Source organism: Ruditapes philippinarum, unplaced genomic scaffold (genome assembly GCF_026571515.1).
Source record: "Ruditapes philippinarum isolate M1 unplaced genomic scaffold, ASM2657151v2 ctg315_1_1_1_1, whole genome shotgun sequence".
NCBI lineage: Eukaryota > Metazoa > Mollusca > Bivalvia > Venerida > Veneridae > Ruditapes > Ruditapes philippinarum.
Window position 1 is genome coordinate 131,712 of NW_026854342.1, and position 22,452 is coordinate 154,163.

Genomic DNA, 22,452 nt, shown 5'->3' on the forward strand with positions numbered 1-22,452 from the left:
CGTCAATAATCATTGACTGATAATTGACTATCGTGTAATATTTGGGTTAAACATTTACACACTCATAATCCGACATTACAACAATAAAAGAAACAAAAATTTGTCTTCAATGAACATTTAATGTTTTATATATAAACTTACATCCAGCGTGAATGATACAAGTGAGAAGATGATTGCCAAAATGCTCTCCTACATACTAATGTATACCTTATGAAAACAAGTGTATGTCTGGAAAATTTCAGTGATCTATCTACTGAATGGTATGACTAGACCAAAAACTGATTAATGATGATGATGATAATGATGATGTATTCTTTAGAAATATAGCACAAAATGTCTTTCAAGCTTGGTCTATACATTGTGAGTGCCAACTTCATTTTGAAATCACTTTTTTTTTTTAAAGAAATATTCTTCAAATTTATTCTTTTGAGTTTACATGCAAGTTACACATTACCAGATCTTTTTACTTTTTTTGAAAGAGAAAAAAAAAAAAAATTTAAATTTTCTAACAACAATGACTATAAATCTACAAAAAAAATATCTTCCAGACAATAAAACACAAATAAATTATCCAAATAAATTATCCAAAGAATAAAACCTTTGTTAAAGAATTTAAATACCAAATTACATAATGATGCAAGTTATCATTAAAGGGGCCTTCAGCTTTTCTAAAGGTTAAATATGTAAAGATAAATTGTTTCATATTATTGTCAAGTTAAAAGAATTAAGGTATAAAATGAAATTTGCCATTGATAAATACATAAACAATAAGGAAACCCCTTGATACCTCTGATCTATCGGTCCCTCTTTATATGTAAATTAGTAAAATGAACAATTCATTTCCCAAACATCTATTTTTAGAAACAACGTCACTGTGCGCTGTAAATATTGCCCGGGGAACTGTTTTGAAAAAGGCTTAACAGTGATATGATGCACTTTTCCTCGGTAATATTACTGAAATACTTAGTTTTAAACAGTACAAAATTCTTTTTCCAACATAAAATAAAAGCTGACGGCTACTTTAAAATAACATCGCAAAAAGAACATAGAAAGAGAATGTGCGTATTTACAAAAATATATTATATAATGTAAACCATATTTTGCCTCATGTTATACATTATGAGGAAACAATGTTTGAACATGATTAACAACTGATGCTTTGCCGAAAAAAAAAAAAACTACAACCAATTCAACTAGATAACACATAAACTATTCTCATCACATACACATCCCATTTTTGTGACTCCGCAAAAATGGTATCGCACAACCGTGTATATATTTTGACGCAATGTCTTTTGCGTAAATATAAACATAGCGATAAGACGCGCTAAATATTGGCATTTAACTATAGGTGCCCCTTTTTTTCACTTCAAACGGTCCATGTTTTGTGTATGTGATAAACAGAATTTTAACTTTATGTCAGTTCATTACTGAATTTATTGAACTCCTTGAATAAAATATAATGCCCCCCAGAGGTTCTCATAATATATTTTTATTCTTTTTGGATTGGGTTTTACGTCACATCGACACAGTATAGGTCATATGATGACGTTCCAGCTTTACTGGTGAGGAAGACCTCAGGTGCCCTTCCGTGCTTTATTTCAAGCACGAACGGGCACCTGAGTTGAACCACCGACGTTCCGTAAACTAGCTGGATAGCTTCCTCACATGAAATAATCCAAAGTCCCTGTCGGGATTGGAACCCACAGCGTTGAGAGACAAGTGGTTTGAAGTCAAACAAACTTAACCACTCGGCCACGGACACCCCATATATTTTTATTCAACTTGTTCAATAAATACAGTATTTAACTTACACTCACTCAATATCCTTTTTTTATAACATAAAATATTCATTTGTGTTAAAAAAAACCACCATTATCCATTAACCAAGAGATTCTCATACTTATAAATGTGTTTTTAAACAACACTTTATTCTTTTCCTATTAAACCCCTTGGGGTGCTAAACTGCTAGGCTAGTAGTCATCAAAATTGAAATTACATAAACCATACTTTTATGATCCTAACATTTACTGTGCAATATCATTGAACTTTCGTCCCCTTACTCGATAAACATCTGATTTCTGAAGAAAATATTGCTATGAATTAAAAAGTACTGCAAATCAACACCTTAAGTTGTACATGTGTATCACAAACGAACAACTGTAATATTTTAACTATTTAACTTAAATAAATCATTTAAACAAAAAACCCTTTCTAAATTATATAGTTATTCAGTATATGAAATGTCACAGCCAACACATGACAGTCAATCAGTATGTGGAATGTCACATCCAGCACATGACATTTTTATATCAGTATGTTGAATGTCATTACAGTCTACAGTATATGATATGTCATATTTAGCACATGACATTCTATCACAATGAGAAATGTCATTTTCATCACATAACAGTCTACAGTATGTGAAATGTCATATTTATCACATAACAGTCTACAGTATGTAAAATGTCATATTTAGCACATAACAGTCTACAGTATGTGAAAAGATATATTCAACACATGGCATTATATCAGTATGTGGAATGTCACATTCAACACATGACAGTTTATATATTGACAGTAAATGTGACGGGTTTAGAAGGGCCAGAAGATCCTGTTTTAAATAAGGCTTTATGTAGTGTAGTCACATCCACTTCTTTCTTATCTGGCACTTTTCCCTTGCTAACTCCAGGTTTACTGAACCTGCAATGTAAAAAAAAACAGTTAAATATTTTCTTCATAAAGAAACTAAAACAAATATTGTTTAAACTAAACTTACAAGGTTGGTAAACATTCTATATCGGGAATATAAACATTTTGCAGCAGTAAACTCCTATCAGTACAGAAGCCTAGCATTACATAGTAACTGTGAGGCCAGGATGTAAAATTTAGAAGCTTTATACAGACATATTTCCCCCCTAAAAATGGTTGCTTAAATGACTAATTTATGACTAATTTTTCATAATTTGTAAATGGCCATTCATCAGTCATTACACATACTTTTATTTTACTTTGATATTTGAATCTTTAAACTTTGAATGAACAGTTTCTGATTCAAAACATGGCAAATGCATTTCATAAATTCACCAGGGAAATGGTTCAGACATTTACTGCTTCACTATGAAAAAGTCTTCACAAGAGGGCCATGACGGCCCTAAATCGCTCACCTGAGTCAGAATACTTGTTAATTTGGGTTTTTTTGGGTTTTTTTAAATTTTGTCTTTACTATATGCATAAAAAGAAAATCAAAGACCCCTGGGCAGGGCCAAATTTGACCCCAGGGCTATTATTTGAACAAACTTAGTAGACACCCACTAGAAGGTATTTCATGCTTAATATCTAACCCCTGGCTATTTGAGTTTTTTAAAAGAAGATTTTTTAGTTTTTACTATATACATATAAGGAAAATCAATAACCCCCTGGGGGTGGGGCCAATTTGACTATTTGAACAAACTTGGTAGACACTCACTAGAAGATGTTTCATGCTTAATATCTAAGCTTTTTGGGGTTTTTAAAAGAAGCCTTTTATAAACATACAAGGAAAATCAATGACCCCTATGACTGGGCCAATTTTGACCCCAGGGCTTTTATTTACTCACTTTTTATCACAGGAAGATGTTTCATGCCAAATATCTAAGCTCTAGCTCTTTGCGTTTCTTCAAAGAAGATATTTTAAGTTTTTTCTTTCAGTTGCCATGGCAACCAGAGTTTTGCATGGAATTAAATTCTTTGAACAATTTTTAATTTTTAAAGGTCACCTTTAAAACTACCAAATGAATATTCCTGTGAAGTTTGGATGAAATTGGCTTTACGGCTAATGAGGAGATGTCATTTGTTAAAGTTTACGGATGAACGACAGACGAAAAACTATCACAAAAGCTCACCATGTCACTTTGTGTTAGGTGAGCTAAAAAGTACGAGGATCGTTTGGAAAATACACAATCAAGAAAACTCACCTTAGAGGTGATGAAGCAGCTGGTTTCACAGATGCTGGCAGTTTTTCTGGCGCTTCCTTTATTCTTGCAGACACTGGGGTAACCAACTTCACTACCATCGGAAGACCTAAATACAAATTTGTTTGTCTCTTTTTACATAGACTTTAACACATATTTTATCATATCTTGACAGTCAGTCCACGTAACCAGCATTCCTGAATAAGTAACCAATTTCTTCTATGCAAGTGAACATCATATTTAGTACAACAAAGTACTTTTCATTTCTTTAGTTTAATGTTTGAAAGAATCATCTATAGTTTATACAGAACTTATTTTAGTCTGTGTAGAAAGCTAAAAACTTAAGACTAATTGCAAAGCTGTTCCTAGAACCAAACAGTACTGAGCATAAGTTTAAAGTTTCTTGCTCGGCTTGCCAATTATGGGATATGAACCCATGAGCCTAGCGACCCTTACATTACTGGTCTGACACATTTAACCAATCGACTATGCTGTCACTTATAGATATCAATCTTGGACATCATATTTTCAATTCATGATGCTTTATTAGATTAATAAAGGAATAAAATTATAATACAAAAGAAGCACTTATCAATATTACCATCTAATTCTCTGTCATGATAACTTTTAGCAGCCTGTACAGCGCCATCTTTCTTCACGTAAACAACTTCAGCTGTTCCCAACTTCAACATCTTCACACTCTTTACTGCTCCTATTGCACCAAACAATTCCTGAAAAATAACAAACACTACAATATCTAAGTCAAACACATAATCAAAATTAAATTCCTCCGATACTTAAATAATGTTTGCAATAAAATCGTTTCAAGTTCATTCTTTTTGAACTCCCTATCCACAGGGCTTTTTTTTCTTTCTATAGCAGTGGCCATTTAAAGGTGGCTTCCCCAAAGAAAAATTAAAATCATGCAGTAAATTAAATTAACATCCAGTTTTTTCTTCCCCTTAACAAAATACAAATATTTTTTCTGCAAAATAAGAAGGGCTGCTTCCTTAGCTTGTGAAAAAAGCCCTGATCCAAGTTTCATTTTTCTAATCAACTGGGGAAAATAGCAATTAACTGATATTCATAGTAAACAGTGCAGAACAGATGGCACCGATTTACAAGCTGACACAGTTGTCACAAGTTAGAGGTCGATAAGTGGTACTATAATTAATGACTGTACTGAACAAGTTTAATGGACATGCTTGTGAAATAAATTTGAGACAATTCAGTGAGCCACTGGTTATAAACATATAACGAGCCATTGGTAATATATATATAAACTTGCAATATGCTAGCCATTGGTTATAAATACATGTAATTTTTTATATAAACTTGCAATATTTGAGTCATTGGTTATAAACATATAACTTGCAATATGTGAGCCACTGGTAATAAACAAATAATGAAACTTGTAAAGTACGCCATTAGTTATACTTACAATGATATCATCTTGAGTTACAGAGTGTGCAAGATTTGTTATTGCAATTTTAAAGCCTTGTAAAGGACTGATCACATTTTCTTCATCCTGTCAATATAAAATTAATAAATAAAGAAGAATTTTAAATTTTTAGAAATACTTGTACTAGCCACCTTTTTGAACTATCTAGAAATACAAATTCCAATGTACAGGTATATCTTTTAACAATTTAATAACATCTACTAGAAATAAGCAAGAATTTGTTGTCAATATGCATGAAAACATTTTTGTAAAGTCATATGGCTAGCCTTATTCTAAACAAGAACTATCCAAGTACCAGCACACTCTACTTCTCTCAGACTGCACATTTTCACATAATAAGATAATCCATTTACCATGACCCTTTAAACTGAAAACTGGGCTTATTAAGTTTCCTAGGTCAATCCACTTTGATTAAATTGCCAGTATTATGTTTGGTTATTACAGGCTCCAGTGAATTGGGACTTTTCGACTTGAACTATGGACGTGGCAGGTAGAAATCACCAAACTGCATCTTTATTAGAAGTTACTCGGTCAATTCACTTTGTTTTAATGGTTAATTTTAAGTTTAATTCCTCTCCAATACTCATAGCTTACCCTTATCCTTCTGTCCATATAAGCTAAATAAGATAAATTCATTAAACCATTTTCAACTTACTTCTTCTTTCGACTTCTTTGCTGTTGGTTCCCCTGGTGCAGTTATTTTTGAGAATTTTGGCTTTTCAGACCTTGCAGACTCTGAACTTCCAGTTGTATGAATAATAGGAACATAGTTTTTGCTTGACAACCTCAGTGGACCGGATGATGAGGACTGTCCAACTAGCTCTCCTGTTGACCTCCTTTTTAAAGGTAATGTTTGTGACACAGTCTGCTGTGGAGGCTGAACATCATTTACAATTGTTCTTTGGAATACTGTCGAGTTGGCATCATGAGTCAGCCCTGACTGTGGTCGTGGGTAGGTCTCCTGTGGGGTGGGTTCATAAGTAACTGGCTGTTGTGCTGGAGGATACATATACTGTTGTTGGGGAGAGGCATATTGTTGCACTGGCGGAGCATATGGCTGAGGGGGCGGGGCATAATGCTGTTGAGTGGGAGCTGCATACTGAGGATACGGAGGCTCCAGGGGTCTGTATTGGTCGTTCTGTACTTGTATTTTGGGTATCACAGTAGAATGATGGCCCATTGGATACTGAAAAATAAAGTTATATTTTATTCCCATGGTAATTTTTTTGTAAACTAACACTGATAAAATAAAATCTTAAAAAATCTACAAATTTGTGGCTCATAAAGACAAAAAGCCATTTTGTTCAATGTCAAAGAATGATTTCAAAAGAACTGTTGCAAGCTACATATTATTTGAACATATTCAGAAATAATAATAAATATTAACTGTGCAATTGTTCAGATTCAAACCTACCTGATGACCAGCTGGTATTGGATCATTCACCGGATATGGTGGCCCTTGTGCTGGAGGTGCCTGTTGAACAGGGACAGGCTGTGAAGATGAAGGGTACGGGGGCTGACTTTGATGAGAAGGGTACGGATAAGGAGCAGTCTGGGTGGGTGGTGGCATATGTTGGGGTGGAGGAGCACTTTGATATACTGTATTAAACTCATGAGGATTACTAGGAGGTGGCACATAAGATAAAGGTTCCTGTGCACTGCCAGGATGGATTTCATATGATAAAGGAGCAGGTGTAGACTGGGGGAAATTTGTGTGTTGCTGGTGTTGACCATGTTCTATGTTACGAGTGTTAGATATGGTCCTTGTTATATTGGCTATGTTAGTATTTGAGCCAGTAGGTGGTCCCAATCTTCTAGAAGTATCAGCTGCAGAAGAGCCACCAAGTTTTATTCTAGTATTAGTGCCTGATGAAGGACCAAGTCGGTTTTTCACAGTGGATGTTCCTATCGGAGTAACTGCCTTGTTTGTAGCATTTGTAGATGGTCCAATAATATGCTCATAACCAGGTGGCATGACTTTAGTCAACTGTGGAAGAGGAAATGTTTGAAATCAGTTGAATGAGAAGCCATCTTACAGCCTTACAGATATATCAATTATAATTTATGTCTATTGGCACATTTTTAGATTAATCATTTGTTAAAAAGTCCATTATGCCCCAGAAATACTTTTATCTTCATTTCTCAAAAGCTCTTTATTTGTAGTGTCCTGTTTTAGTTTCCAAACAGTTACTCATTTACAAAATACCTGATCCAACTTTTGCTTCGGTTGCCTTTTGGCAACTAGTTTTATATTTTGTGTGGAAGTCAAAATACTACTTTGTTTACATTTTACTACTTTTACAACAAATAATGTCACATTCAGCGCCTAACATGCTCATAAACCATTATTTAAATGTTATAAAACTGATGTTTGCCTTTTCTGATTAAGAGACATTTATTTGTTTCCGAGGCATAATGTGCCTTTAAAAGTCAACAATTTTTTTTTATAATCTACATGTATCACATTTGTAAGAGAAATATGATTGGTAAAATATATATCTATGTGAAAATTTATTAAATTGAAGAAGTAATTATATTTCAGAAAACATTAAAATACATACTTTAATACTTTTAACAGCTGATTAAAAAAATTATATGCTATCCATATACTGACTAGTCACACCACCTAGGTTGCTAAGAATATTTTGGACATGAAAACACTGCTAGTTTTTAACATCTCACTGGGCTGTTAACTCAATACCAGTAAAAGTTTTGTTTTTAATTTTCTGCGATATATAGCAAAATAATACACAAAATAATTGCAAGAACAAAGCTTACTGTTTTGGTAATGTTGATATTTCCCTTAGGTCCAGGCGTTAACTGAATGTTGTTGTTAGTATTATTTGAAACCTGTGTAAAAAGAAAACAGAATAAATTATTAAATAACTAGAATAAGAACTTACTTGCTGATCCAGCACAAAAGATAAAACTTATTTCCCTAAACTACCTTCATGTAGGCAAGAATGATAAATCTATCACCTGATAAATATTCTAAATTTAAGAATTTGACCAACTTCAATTTTGAAAAAGTTTTTTTTATTTATCAATTTTAAAGACATAACAATGAAAATCTGACAGTTAACAAAAAGCATGGTTTGACTACAATACATGGAAGTGCAGGCTGGCCCGGCTCTATAATGGTTGTAAAAGCTGTGCAGTCTGTTTGAGAATACCTGCTACTAATGACATGTAATTACTTATCAGTCTATTCAATGCCTTTTTACCTTACAATTCAGCTAAGCCATAAGCCCATATACATACATGCGTACTGAAATATATATATATAATATCAGTTGCAATCTTAATGAAAAAGGACTATGATAAAAACTAAACCTCTCTTAAAAGACAGTCACATGAACAGCTGACCATAAAGTAAATACATTTAGAAAGTTTAAACTTGTTGACCAGAAACTTACTGTTCTTGTCAGAGTAAATGGGCCACTTTGTGTCTGTGGTTGATTAACTTGTTGCTGTTTCTTTGCCTGTATCTTTGCACGTGCATCTTGAGGCTCCTTCTGGGATCTGATTGTCATCAATTTCTGTCTTGCATCTGTGCCCTGGGCTTTCTGATTAAGCTTTTCACGCGCATCTAAAGGCTTGTTTTTGGAAACGAGTCGTTCACGTGCATCCCTCATTTGATTGGTCTTGTTATTTGGGCCAGTTTTACGCACTGCTGGTACAGTGATGGAAACATCAGTGACCAATTTGTTACCTTGAAATCCTGCTGTGGCTTTCTTCTTTCCCTGAAACCCTGAAGGTTTTGGATTTCTGAAAACAAAACATCATTTTGAAATCATGCATATAATTATGTAAATGCATTATGAAAAATAATGAATTTATAAAATTTGATAGCAACTAACTTTACCTGAAAGCACTAACTGTATTGTTTTGTCTTATTAGACAGTTAAATCCTGGTAAAATGACAAGTTCACCACATTTTAAAAAGTCATTTTTAATGACTTTGTTTGTTTGATTGGGTTTTACGTCACACCGACACAGTATAGGTCATATGGCGACTTTCCGGCTTTACTGGTGGAGGAAGACCTCAGGTGCCCTTCCGTGCATTATTTCAGGCACGAACGGGCACCTGAGTAGTACCACCGACGTTCCATAAGCTAGCTGGATAGCTTCCTCACATGAAAGAATCCAAAGTCTGTCGGGATTCGAACCCACTTTGGTTTGAAGTCAACGACCTTAACCACTCGGCCACAGACGCCCCATAATGATTTAGTAAAGTTAGCAGTGTTTACTTTTCACTTAATCAGAATGAGGCCTTAGCCTTTTGATTTTAGGAAGAATTATCACTAAAATTGCTGTTTTTGTTTAGATTTTTGGGAAAACTGCATGATCTAATTAAAAAATTCCATGCAGAAGAGGCTTTTAACAGGCCTGTGTTACTTTATAAGCTGAATTGGGTATTAGGCATACAATTAGTAAATACTAAATTACAAGATAATTTTACAGTAAAATGAGTTACAACTTTGTTGATGTCAGAGTTGATTCATCAGTCAGATTTTAAAAAGTTTCTAGATATCAGCATGCCTTGTCACACACAATCCTGCATTTTGAACACAGAAAAAACAAGTCTGTGTGTGCTAGTCTACACATTTATTGCAGGTGAGAAATTAGATTATTAACAAAGTCAGCAAATTATAGTGGGCAATAACCTCAACGCTTTAAAATTCTAAATTATAAATAACCTATCCCACAGTATATTAACAATTTCTACTTCAATGCCTTTTTTCCCCTCTATTTTGGGAAAACACCACACTTATGGCAAATTTGGGAAATTTGTGTTGTAAAATATTCCAATTTGGAGAAAAAGTTTATCGTGAAATTTGCCAATTTGGGAAAATATGCTAGCATTCAAGGTGTTACAATTGTTAAAATAAATCTAAATAAATCTTACTTAAACTGTTCAGAATAAGATTTTCTGTCATATCAACAATACAAGGTCAGGCTAAAATGTGTACAAATGTAAAACTGATATCAATTAAAAATCCTGTTTTTATTAACAAAACATGAATATATTCCATAACGCTATTTTGCAACACTAAAATTGAAAATGCGGTACTTTTTCTTTCAAATTGCTGACTTCTAGATTGGGAATATTTTTTCCGGATTGGGAAAGAAACCCGTAATTTGGATGGGGAATGGGGCCCATATTCGGACCCGTGGGATAGGGGAAAAAAGAATTAACTTCCTATCAACAAAAGAAAGGTTCAAGTTAAAATAGGTTCCAAAGTAAGGTACAGTGAGCAGAATGTGTAAAAATCCAATATAGGATCTATATAGCGGTCTCACTAAAAAGCGTCCCGAAGAAATTTAGCGTCCCGAAGCGTCCTGAAGCGTCCCGAAGCATTATTGTTAATTTAAACAGTCAGAAGGGTTATATTTATTGTAAATAATGTATATTATTATGTATTGAGGTATTTATGGTAGAAAAAAAATCTTACTTATCATTTTTTCTATTTATATAAAAAAAATAACATACCTTCGACTCCAGTTCACTTGCTCAAAAACCACCGTATACCGACAAAGCGTCCGGCAGGTTTAATGTTTATCGAAACCAAAATTATTTTCAATTACTTCGTAATTTTAGTTAATGAAATAGTAATGTAAGTAACAATAGCGAGAAAAATGTTTTCCATACATAAAATTATATTATCTTTATTACGCCCGAAACCGTACGTCTATCCACGCATGTTTCAAGTTGCTAACTGACTAACATAGCGTCCCAAACGTCTTCATGGTATTTTTTTTATCTAAGCAAAGATAAATCGTGTTTTTTTCTTTTATGTTATGTGTAAGTGACATAAAGAAGGAAATAAACTTTTCATCCACAAAATATCATTATACAGCACAAAAACTGACGTTTCCCATGTTGCGCTAACAAAGCGTCCCGAACAAATTTAGCGTCCCGAAGCAGTTTCACTTTAAACATCGATATAATTAAAAGAAATCACTATCCATTTAAATATTTTTTTTTTCTAGATGATATTATTCAGGAAGACAGTTCTTCTCTATCAAATATTATTTGATATCCAGAAGATTAAAGTAGACATGGACGTGCGCAGTTGATCACACGCTCTCATATTCCTAAAATTAGGAAGCGTCCGGAAGATGTTATTGTAATCCAAAAAAAGTTGATATTGTAATAAATTGTATATAGCCGAATACAATCATTATCAAGTAACATTTGTTTTTATGGATAATATTAATCGGTTCACGTTAGCCATGTCGCGCTAACAAAACGTCCGGAAAAAAAACCCTGATAGTATTTGAAATAAATGGTAACTTATTGAAATCATTGTTTATTCTAAATTGTACCGATCATGACATTATGTATTATCCATAAGAAGGTTATATATTTCTATAACACTTATGTACATGTATGTAAAAGCAAAATTTTAATGTTTGTATTTATAAATATTTCATGGAATGCACGGACTGGCAGTGTCATTTTTTCGGTTTGTATGTACTGTAGGTAATTATACATTTAGGTGCACGAGCACTGTTCTTATAATCTATAATTATTGATTTGTGATTCATTGTCTCGTTCCTTATGTTGATTAGTGTGTTCATTTTATTGCAATCCTAATATCATTTTGTCAAGTTTGAATTTTTTCGCCAGTCTTTTATTAATGTATTTTATTTGATTTCCGAAGCGCTCTTTTGTCAAACCCGGTGCTTTAGAAAATTCGCCTGTGGTCAAAATTTCACAAATATAAACTTTTTTAACCCCAGAGGCCTTTAAATTATCCACAAGAATTTGGATTCTACTGACAATTTCGTTCGGGAATGATGTAGCTGTTATGTCATTACCGCCTACATTCAGAACTACAACATCTGCGTTTTGGCGCAGCAGACGAGAATATAGGGCATGGTCCATATGGTCGGTTCTTAGACCGCCTTTAAAACACCAATGCACGTGCCCTGGTATTAACAGTGGATCTTCGGCACAGTGATAGTGAAGACGTTTGATATAACTGTCACCAAATAGTACGACTTTAGCCATTGTAAGTCAGACTGTAATCAGTACGCAATAATTAGTAGTTTATAAATATCTGAACTGAGCTGAAAATGTCATATTTTAATGTTTGAATGAAGTAAACTGTTAACACAATGTAACACCTACCTGCATAAATAGTGCCTGAAGTAATTATATATCAATCACGATTTGTATACAGCCGTAAGTGTGAAAAATAGCATACCTACTCCTTAGATAGTCTCTTGTTAATTCGTTCAATTATATACATAAGAATATAATTTTTTTTTCCAATTTCAAATTTTATTGCCTGAAACATTATACAATGTTTATAGCATATAATCAACATAAACATATATACATTTACTTACATATATATGCAAGCATTGCATGACAACAACATCTTCAACTATAAAGAATGTCATTCCTAGAATGATGTGATGCATGCATGCGTATGTATGTATAGTTCGACATTTAAATTTGCACGTGAAAGTCGTGCATAACAGTTATCTACAACTATAAAGAATGTCATTCCTAGAATGATGTGAAATGTATTATTGGAATGTCATTCATAGATTTGAAAATGTATTCAAACAAAAGACACAGTAAATAAAAAGGGAGAAACACATTAACAACAACATCATAATAACAAGCCGTGCGTAGGTTTCGAACCTATTAGTTCAAATCATTTAAAGTAACAGTGACGTTGATTTACCACCTGAGCTATCACGATGTTAGAATTAAACTATATGAGTCGCGTCACGACAAAACCAACGTAATGCGTTTGCGACCAGCATGGATCCAGACCAGCCTGGGCATCCACGCAGTCTGATCAGGATCCATGCTGTTCGCTTACAAACCCTATAACAAGTAGAGAATCTGATAGCGCACAGCATGTGTGTGGATGCGCAGGCTGGTCTGGATCCATGCTGGTCGCAAACCCATTATGTTGGTTTTGTCATGGCGCGGCTCTTATCTAGTTGTTGACACTTTCGTTTTCGGATAATATGCAGAATTTTCCCTTTTAATGGACTTTCCCAACAATATACAACAATATACATAGAACACATATAACATGATTTAAAAAGTACATTGCCACTCATATGTTGAGTTATAAAAGACTTTAGTAACAATTCAACGAATAAAGAGACTTACGTAATTACTGCTATATATACTATATGCATGCTTATATCGTTAAAGCTAAGAAGCAGACGCTAATCGTTAAATAAAAAATCATTAAAATACACGACGATAAAAAACTGAATGTGGAAAAAAGGCACTATTGCGCAATTCAAAAAAAATTCTTCGGGACGCTTTGTTAGCGCAACATGGGAAACGTCAGTTTTCGCGCTGTAAAATAATATTTTGTGGATGAAATGTTTATTTCCTTTTTAATGTCACTTACACATATCATAAAAGAACTTAATTACGTTTTATCTTTGCTTAGATAAAAATAAAAACCATGAATAAGTTTCGGGACGCTATGTTAGTCAGTAAGCGACTTGAACTATGCGTGGATAGATGTACGATTTCGGGCGCTATAAAGATAATTTTATGTATGGAAAACATTTTTCTCGCTATTGTTACTTACATTACTATTTCATTAACTAAAATTACGAAGTATTTCAAAATAATTTTGGTTTAGATAAACATTAAACCTTCCGGACGCTTTGTCGGTATACGGTGGTTTTTGAGCAAGTGAACTGGAGTCGAAGGTATGTTAGGTTTTTTTTATATAAATAGAAAAAATGATAAGTAAGATTATTTTTTTCTACCACAAATACCTCAATACATAATAATATACATTATTTACAATAAATATAACCCTTCTGACTGTTTTAATTAACAATTATGCTTCGGGACGCTTCATGACATTTCGGGACGCTAAATTCTTCGGGACGCTTTGTTAGCGCAACATGGGAAACGTCAGTTTTCGCACTGTAAAATAATATTTTGTGGATGAAATGTTTATTTCCTTTTTAATGTCACTTTCACATATCATAAAAGAACTTAATTACGATTTATCTTTGCTTTGATAAAAATAAATACCATGAATACGTTTCGGGACGCTATGTTAGTCAGTAAGCGACTTGAACTATGCGTGGATAGATGTACGATTTCGGGCGCTATAAAGATAATTTTATGTATGGAAAACATTTTTTCTCGCTATTGTTACTTATATTACTATTTCATTAACTAAAATTACGATGTATTTCAAAATAATTTTGATTTAGATAAACATTAAACCTTCCGGACGCTTTGTCGGTATACGGTGGTTTTTGAGCAAGTGAACTGGAGTCGAAGTTATATTAGGTTTTTTTATATAAATAGAAAAAATGATAAGTAAGATTATTTTTTTCTACCATAAATACCTCAATACATAATAATATACATTATTTACAATAAATATAACCCTTCTGACTGTTTAAATTAACAATAATGCTTCGGGACGCTTCATGACATTTCGGGACGCTAAATTCTTCGGGACGCTTTGTTAGCGCAACATGGGAAACGTCAGTTTTCGCGCTGTAAAATAATATTTTGTGGATGAAATGTTTATTTCCTTTTTAATGTCACTTACACATATCATAAAAGAACTTAATTACGATTTATCTTTGCTTGGATAAAAATAAAAACCATGAATACGTTTCGGGACGCTATTTTAGTCAGTTAGCAACTTGAACTATGCGTGGATAGATGTACGATTTCGGGTGCTATAAAGATAATTTTATGTATGGAAATCATTTTTCCCGCTATTGTTACTTACATTACTATTTCATTAACTAAAATTACAAAGTATTTCAAAATAATTTTGTTTAGATAAACATTAAACCTTCCGGACGCTTTGTCGGTATACGGTGGTTTTTGAGCAAGTGAACTGGAGTCGAAGGTATATTAGTTTTTTTTATATAAATAGAAAAGTATGATAAGTTAGATTATTTTTTTCTACCATAAATACCTCAATACATAATAATATACATTATTTACAATAAATATAACCATTCTGACTGTTTAAATTAACAATAATGCTTCGGGACGCTTCATGACATTTCGGGACGCTAAATTCTTCGGGACGCTTTGTTAGCGCAACATGGGAAACGTCAGTTTTCGCGCTGAAAAATAATATTTTGTGGATGAAATGTTTATTTCCGTTTTAATGTCACTTACACATATCATAAAAGAACTTAATTACGATTTATCTTTGCTTAGATAAAAATAAAAACCATGAATACGTTTCGGGACGCTATGTTAGTCAGTAAGCGACTTGAACTATGCGTGGATAGATGTACGATTTCGGGCACTATAAAGATAATTTTATGTATGGAAAACATTTTTTCTCGCTATTGTTACTTATATTACTATTTCATTAACTAAAATTACGAAGTATTTCAAAATAATTTCGGTTTAGATAAACATTAAACCTTCCGGACGCGTTGTCGGTATACGGTGGTTTTTGAGCAAGTGAACTGGAGTCGAAGGTATGTTAGGTTTTTTTATATAAATAGAAAAAATGATAAGTAAGAATATTTTTTTCTACCATAAATACCTCAGTACATAATAATATAGCTCATTTACAATAAATATAACCCTTCTGTCTGTTTAAATTAACAATAATGCTTCGGGACGCTTCAGGACGCTTCGGGACGCTAAAATCCTTCGGGACGCTTTTTAGTGAGACCCTCTATATAGTCAATCCGAAGTCCGAAGCAGTAAATTTGGTTATAAAATTCAATCTTCTGTGAATCTTTGCACACATTTATTTTCACATCTAGTTAAAAAATCTAGATTTTAAGAGTAATTAGATCTACACATCTTAATCTTACTAGTCTTAGTCTTGATAAATTTTGGGCTTTGTTGACAGCAATTTGACAGCAGGTGTTTTTGCCTTTTTGGGGGTTTTTTTTGTGTGTGTTTTTTTTAAATGTACATGCATTAGAGACCCCTTTATACTTTTCTTTGGTTCTTGAAATCCTAATTGAATAAAGAAAAATTATGGTTTGTAGTAACTTTAAGTCTTAAATTTTCGACAGTGGCAAGCTGAACGACTAAAATCATCAGTTTTCGCGAACCGAATCAGCGTTACTATTAATATACGCGCACACTTCAAGATTTATTGACATATTCATTTTCTAATGAAAAAGTATTACTCTGAGACTATATTCGATTTTAGAAATAAAGCTTTTACCCAATTTTTATCTTGAAATTTGACTTAGAAATGTAGTCATCCAGCGATTCGTCCATTTTTGGAAAATTTGGGAAAGGCTAATACTCTTCCTCTGAGAGAATCGTTGTGGGATGGTCCTAGCCTTAATTTAACGTTGTCATTTAAATGGTAGATCAAAAGATATAATGATTTTTTTGTTGTGTTAAATATTGCAAACCTTAGAACAGCTTATTGTGTTGTTGTTATTCTCCTTCAGATATTCGCTACTCAAATAATCTCCCAGGTTATATCTAATCTAGTCCCGGTTATGGTATATTCTCAGAAAGGCGGGCATCTGGTTGATATTTAAAAATCCTATTTTTTATTTTTTGTACTTTGTTCTTTTGTTATTCTATCTTTTAACAAATGCACCTATACAGTAGATTTGTTATGTTTTTCTAGTCTATAATACTGTTTTTCCCTGACAGCACCCAAGTCATTACCTTCATTGATTCTTTGGGAGTAGGCCCTATCAAGTAGAAGTAGAAGAAGTACCTGTACAAGAATTTTTAATATGCATGTAGACACGGCTTTAATTGCATTATTTTGAACCGTATTTTTTACTGGCATTTTCAAGTCCATGCAATTATTCATTGTTTATTGTATAATTACGTACTTGATTCCTAAATAGGATTACAAAACTGGCAAAAGAGAACTGTCAGAAAACGTGATGATGCTGACACGATGCTTGACCACACTATACTGATTCATATCTAGGATTCATACACTAAAACTTCTATGAACATAAATCACACAAGGCTGAATAGAGATCATGTTTTGACTACTACATAATTATTCTGAATCTGAACCACAGCCGGGGAAATGCAGGAATGTTGCTCTTTATGCGTTTTAGAAAAAAAAAACAACATGACCAAAATTAAAAATAAATAATATAGATATACATGTATAATCCTACTCTGCATATTGGCAATTCGAGTATTAATAATTGGTATTCACATTGATAATTGTCTATCTTGGAAAACAAAAAATGAAAAACTTGTACTAATTAAGCTTGCGCTACAGTAGCGGTTGCTTCGAAAATATCCCTGTTGAAAAAAAATCTTACATCTTAAAGGAAAGAGTTAGTTCTATAATGCTTATACATGCAAAGCACAATTTGTATATTGTATAACTTGGTAACACGGTAGTAAATCAGACCTAAATATGATTACAAAACTGTCAAGAGAGAACTGTTAGAATTATTTTAAGGAAACACGTAAAAGCCATGCATCTCTTGACATACAGTATACAATATACGTTTTTAAAAACCGCCCAAAATGAATTATTTGAAAACAGTTTTATTGTTGTAGTATGGAGATTTTGGACCATATTTCTTTGGAAGCAAGAAAGTCTACAATGCTTGAACTTTTAATTACACTTTAAACAATACAAAATGATTTATAAACTATATACATTGTACTTGCTATTAAAATATAATATTATATCTGTTTCTTTTAATGGATAAGACTTTATGATTTTTTATTATTACTCTTGATATTTCTATTTTTTATTTTTATGATTATTCGTAGATTGTTTCTGCATTATATGTATTATCTTTGACACTGATGTATTGTTGTTTTAATAAGCTATCTTCTTTAAATAAAGAGTTTATTTTTACAACTTTTATTACAATTTTATTGCTACAGCGATGACATTAAAGATCAAAGTACTGAAAGTACAGGAATGCTTAGCGTAACATGCGGTGGCTCATCTACAGGAAAATGAATGTGGACTCTTTCTAGTAATTAGCTAATGATGTCAGTTTATTATACAAGACATCTGCATATTTTTATTACAGATTTTTTTAATCATGCAGTTGTCCATGAAGCTCCATGATAATTTCTAATCAGATCCAAGTGACAAAGCAATTTTGTACATTTCAACGAAAAAAAAGATAAAGAAGTAATTTTCGAGCATCTAACTAGATTTGTCTTGAAGTGATATTTACAGGCCGCTCTTTCCACTTTTCAGAAAAACAAAGTTTTCAAAGGAGCTACATGCTCTCAGCGTTATTTTAAAAGCTGACAAACATAATAAAATAATGACTACGATGACACCATATTTAATGTATATTTGGACCAATATCTGATTACATCTGTCAATTTTAGCACGCCTCTGCGTTCAAGGAGCTTTCTAGCTGTTCAAATCTGTAATGTTTCATTTTCAATATCCACAAGAGAAATTACAACACAAATATCAATTTGTTGGAAAAGCATTCGAAACTTCGAGGATGGCCATTTATAATTAATTTAGTTTGTAAATGTGTTCACGTGCTGTTGATTGTATACATGCTTAAGGTCATGACCTTGCGACAGCTGTAATGTCGTAGGGGTTATTACGTTCTATATGCATTGTACGAGGGTTGCACATAAAAAGTTCATTTTGAAAAATATAAAGCACACTTTGCATTTTGTGTTTGTTTTGATATCACGTGCGTATTTATTATCGAAATAACAAACCACACGGCAAATTTTACGGAAAATTCATTGTGCATCATTACTATTCAACCGGTGCACATCAAAATTTTGACGATTATCATCGACAAAACCTGTTCTTGTCTTCAATATAGCATGATTCTCCGCGAATAGTTGACGGGTGTTTCTAATGTCATTCATTTAAAATTTTGACGTCATACTGCAGTACATTAAGGTGTTCTTAACACGCATGATTTACAAAAAAAATCAGGTAATGACGATGTGAATACAATATATATATATATACATGTATATATATTTACGAGGCGATTTTGAAAAAAAATTGAAGGAGTTTTGCAGGTGATTTCCGAGCTGGAAGATTCCAAATTCATAGCGGCATTGTGCGGCATTGTGGCCTGGGCGTCCATGCTATTATCAAGGACAAAATGAGTTATATAATAACAACACTTTCATGGAATCACGCTGACGTCAAATGACCTCATCGTTTGCGCCGTCTAAACTGTATAGTTTCAAATGCTTGTAATTGTATATAAAAAGAAATACCTTACAACTGTTTTAATTCAAAAGACATGGTTTTGTCAAATGTTTCAACAAGTCAAGTCATTTCATTTATATTTTCACCAAATCTAACTACAACATTTACAGCTGCCCGAATTACAGCATCCTGACATAGGGTACGGGCACGGCAACGGGCAGTCATGAGCCGTCTGGCAGGGAGTGTGACAGCGGCAAATCCCTGCATCACAGAAGCCAATTTGTCCATGAGGGCAAGGGAGGTAACAAGGATCACTTGGTTTGCATCCGAGTAGGCAAACGCATACCCCAGAGTCGCAACTCAACACCAACCACTCCGGGCACGATATATGACACTCGGATACATTATTGCACGTGGGTGCCATGGAAACTAATCTTCGATGATGACCAACGTGACACTCACATCTACTGTCGGTTAGACCATCGCCGTGGTTACAAAAGCCCGTCATCCCAAAAGGACAGGGTAGCGGGCAATCACTGTCTGAAGAACACCGAGTGTTAAAGTGAGTGGCATGGCATGTACAGTTACCATCGTGGCAATGACCTAATGTTGGAAAAGGACATGGTAGCGGACAGTCTTTGTTCGATGTGCAAGGTGGACAACGACAAACTCCGGAATCGCAATGTGCAGTTGCAGCTGGTGAGAGGCAACCTACTCGGGAACACTCGGCGTCAGATTGACAGAGGTCATCCCCTTCTAAAGACCCTGTGATAAAAATAAACAGTCCTTTAATGATATTTATTCATTCTGAATAGGGTTTATATACGTAAAATATCAATGCTCAAACTTTAAAAATAATGTGTCGAAATTCAGCCAAAAATTCGATAGAGAACGACGTTATCAGGTTTTAAATAGACATCATTTCCAAATGTGTGAAAATTTAACCCAGTAAATATGAATTTTAAGAAATATAACTTACCAATATTGCCTATAATTAATATTGAAAGTATGATCAACATTGTGAACGTTTAATTATTCTACTATAACTAGTTGTTCTACTTAATTTGACATTTGTATGTGTGATGACATATGTGAAATAGATAAGACTCATTTGTTAAAAATTGTTTTAAAACGATACATTAAAGGCCCATTATGCCTCAGAAATGCTATTATTTTTATTTCTCAAAAACCTTTTATTTTTGGTAAATTGTTACAGTTTCAAAATAATACTAATTTTAAATATACACAAAATATCTTTTTGCTCTTTTTGCTTTGTTGGCAATGATATAGTAAATTACTATTTTGTATGTAAGTCAAAATACCACTTTGTTTACATTAAATTTTTGCTACCTTTACGACACATTTCTGCACATTGATCAACGCTACTTTCTTCATTTGTTAAACATCTCTAACATGCTCTAAATACATTATTTAAACATTATTAAACACATGTTTGACATTTCTAAAGAATAAATATATATGGATTTCTGAGGCATAATGTGACTTAAATATTATATCGAGATAACATCGACAGTTCACAATACGATAATAAATCTGTTAACACTTAATATAATTTCTGTTTGCACCTGGCAAGACTCAGCAGTTTATTTATGTCAAGATAAGGTAGAACAAATACCAAATTAGATGAAAATGTCCGGGCCAAGAGGGCACTGGACTGGAATTAAAAATAGTGACGTATATATTTTTATTCATTAATTAAAGAATAAAGGTAAATCACTATAAGAAGAAGAAAATTTAGTCAGTTATATTTATGTGTAATATTTCTTATCAGCATCGTCTGTTCCGCTTCTGTAGCACTACAAATGTACTATATTGCATTTTTTACAAACACCGCTCTCATGGCGCCAAAACCAAAATGAGCCGTCAGTATGATTGCAGATGGAATTATGCTCCCCGCTCTTCCCAGATAGTGCATGATATCATTCATAGGCAAGAGAAACTTCTACTTTTTATTAACTCTTCAATCTGATTAGAAAGAGTTTTATATAACGGTACTCCAGCTTGGCCGTGATTTAATTCAGCTTGTAAATGAAGTACTACACTGCGAAATATATGAAAGTAATAATTTCTTATACATTTACCTCTGGTGTTTATCTAATTTTATAGGCTTTTTTTAATCATTTTCACTTCAACATATTTGTATTTTCTGTAGCTAGGAGACGAAAAACATCGGTGCCTTTAGTTCTTTGATTTATAAATTCACACTTAAAGCGGGAAAATATTTTCTGATAGTGCCATGTAAATGTTGCAACATACAAGAGTGCCTACACAATTAAAGCAACGAAATTTTCCTTACAGACCATAAGATCCATATACCTGTAGTTTATGAAGCTCTATAACTGATATGTAGGACATTTTTATTATGGTATAAATAACAAGAGAAACATGTATATTGTATATGAATATTAGTTATTTATTAGAATAATCGATAAAAGTGCAATATAACATGGAAATTTTTACACAGCAACAATAACACACGAATATTATGCAATTATTAAAAATCTACATAATCACGCAACAAGAAGACTTTGCAACTAACTAAGACATTAAACAAAGTGCAAAATATAACATTAAACAAGATCTGTGGACGATTTGTCCGATTTACAAGAACAGTTAACTCAGATATATCTTGTTGGAATCAACAGTGATTAGCCTTTTGCAAGCAGTATGGAGTCAGACAAATCTGGCCAAGCTCCATATTGTTGGTAGTTTAATTACTTGATTTCGATACTGAAATTTCCTTTACATTTTGAATGGATTGTTCCGAATTCAAAGCATGGTAAAACCGTTTCAACAGTTTATAATTATCTAGTTAACAATTTGCCAATGTATGAATATAGGAAAAGTATGTCTTGGTCCCATGACTAACAATTCATTTTACACATACTGTAGCTAGAAACGATGTAGCAGACTG

The 22,452-nt window shown here is 33.1% G+C and overlaps 2 protein-coding genes across 2 annotated transcripts; both read right to left on the reverse strand.

Annotated features, from left to right (window-relative positions):
- Positions 1-99: 99 nt before the first annotated feature.
- On the reverse strand, positions 100-16,707 carry LOC132739867 (mitogen-activated protein kinase kinase kinase 7-interacting protein 3 homolog). The gene is made up of 9 exons (XM_060727677.1): positions 16,590-16,707; positions 8,832-9,183; positions 8,194-8,265; positions 6,830-7,402; positions 6,071-6,601; positions 5,395-5,481; positions 4,555-4,684; positions 3,957-4,062; positions 100-2,703 (listed from the first exon to the last, which is right to left on the reverse strand). Exons 1-9 carry the CDS (start codon positions 16,643-16,645, stop codon positions 2,568-2,570), a joined length of 2,043 nt encoding a protein of 680 aa, XP_060583660.1. The 5' UTR covers positions 16,646-16,707; the 3' UTR covers positions 100-2,567.
- Positions 16,708-19,582: 2,875 nt separating this feature from the next.
- LOC132739863 (multiple epidermal growth factor-like domains protein 11) lies at positions 19,583-20,622 on the reverse strand. The gene is made up of 2 exons (XM_060727674.1): positions 20,497-20,622; positions 19,583-20,282 (listed from the first exon to the last, which is right to left on the reverse strand). Exons 1-2 carry the CDS (start codon positions 20,534-20,536, stop codon positions 19,669-19,671), a joined length of 654 nt encoding a protein of 217 aa, XP_060583657.1. The 5' UTR covers positions 20,537-20,622; the 3' UTR covers positions 19,583-19,668.
- Positions 20,623-22,452: the final 1,830 nt, after the last annotated feature.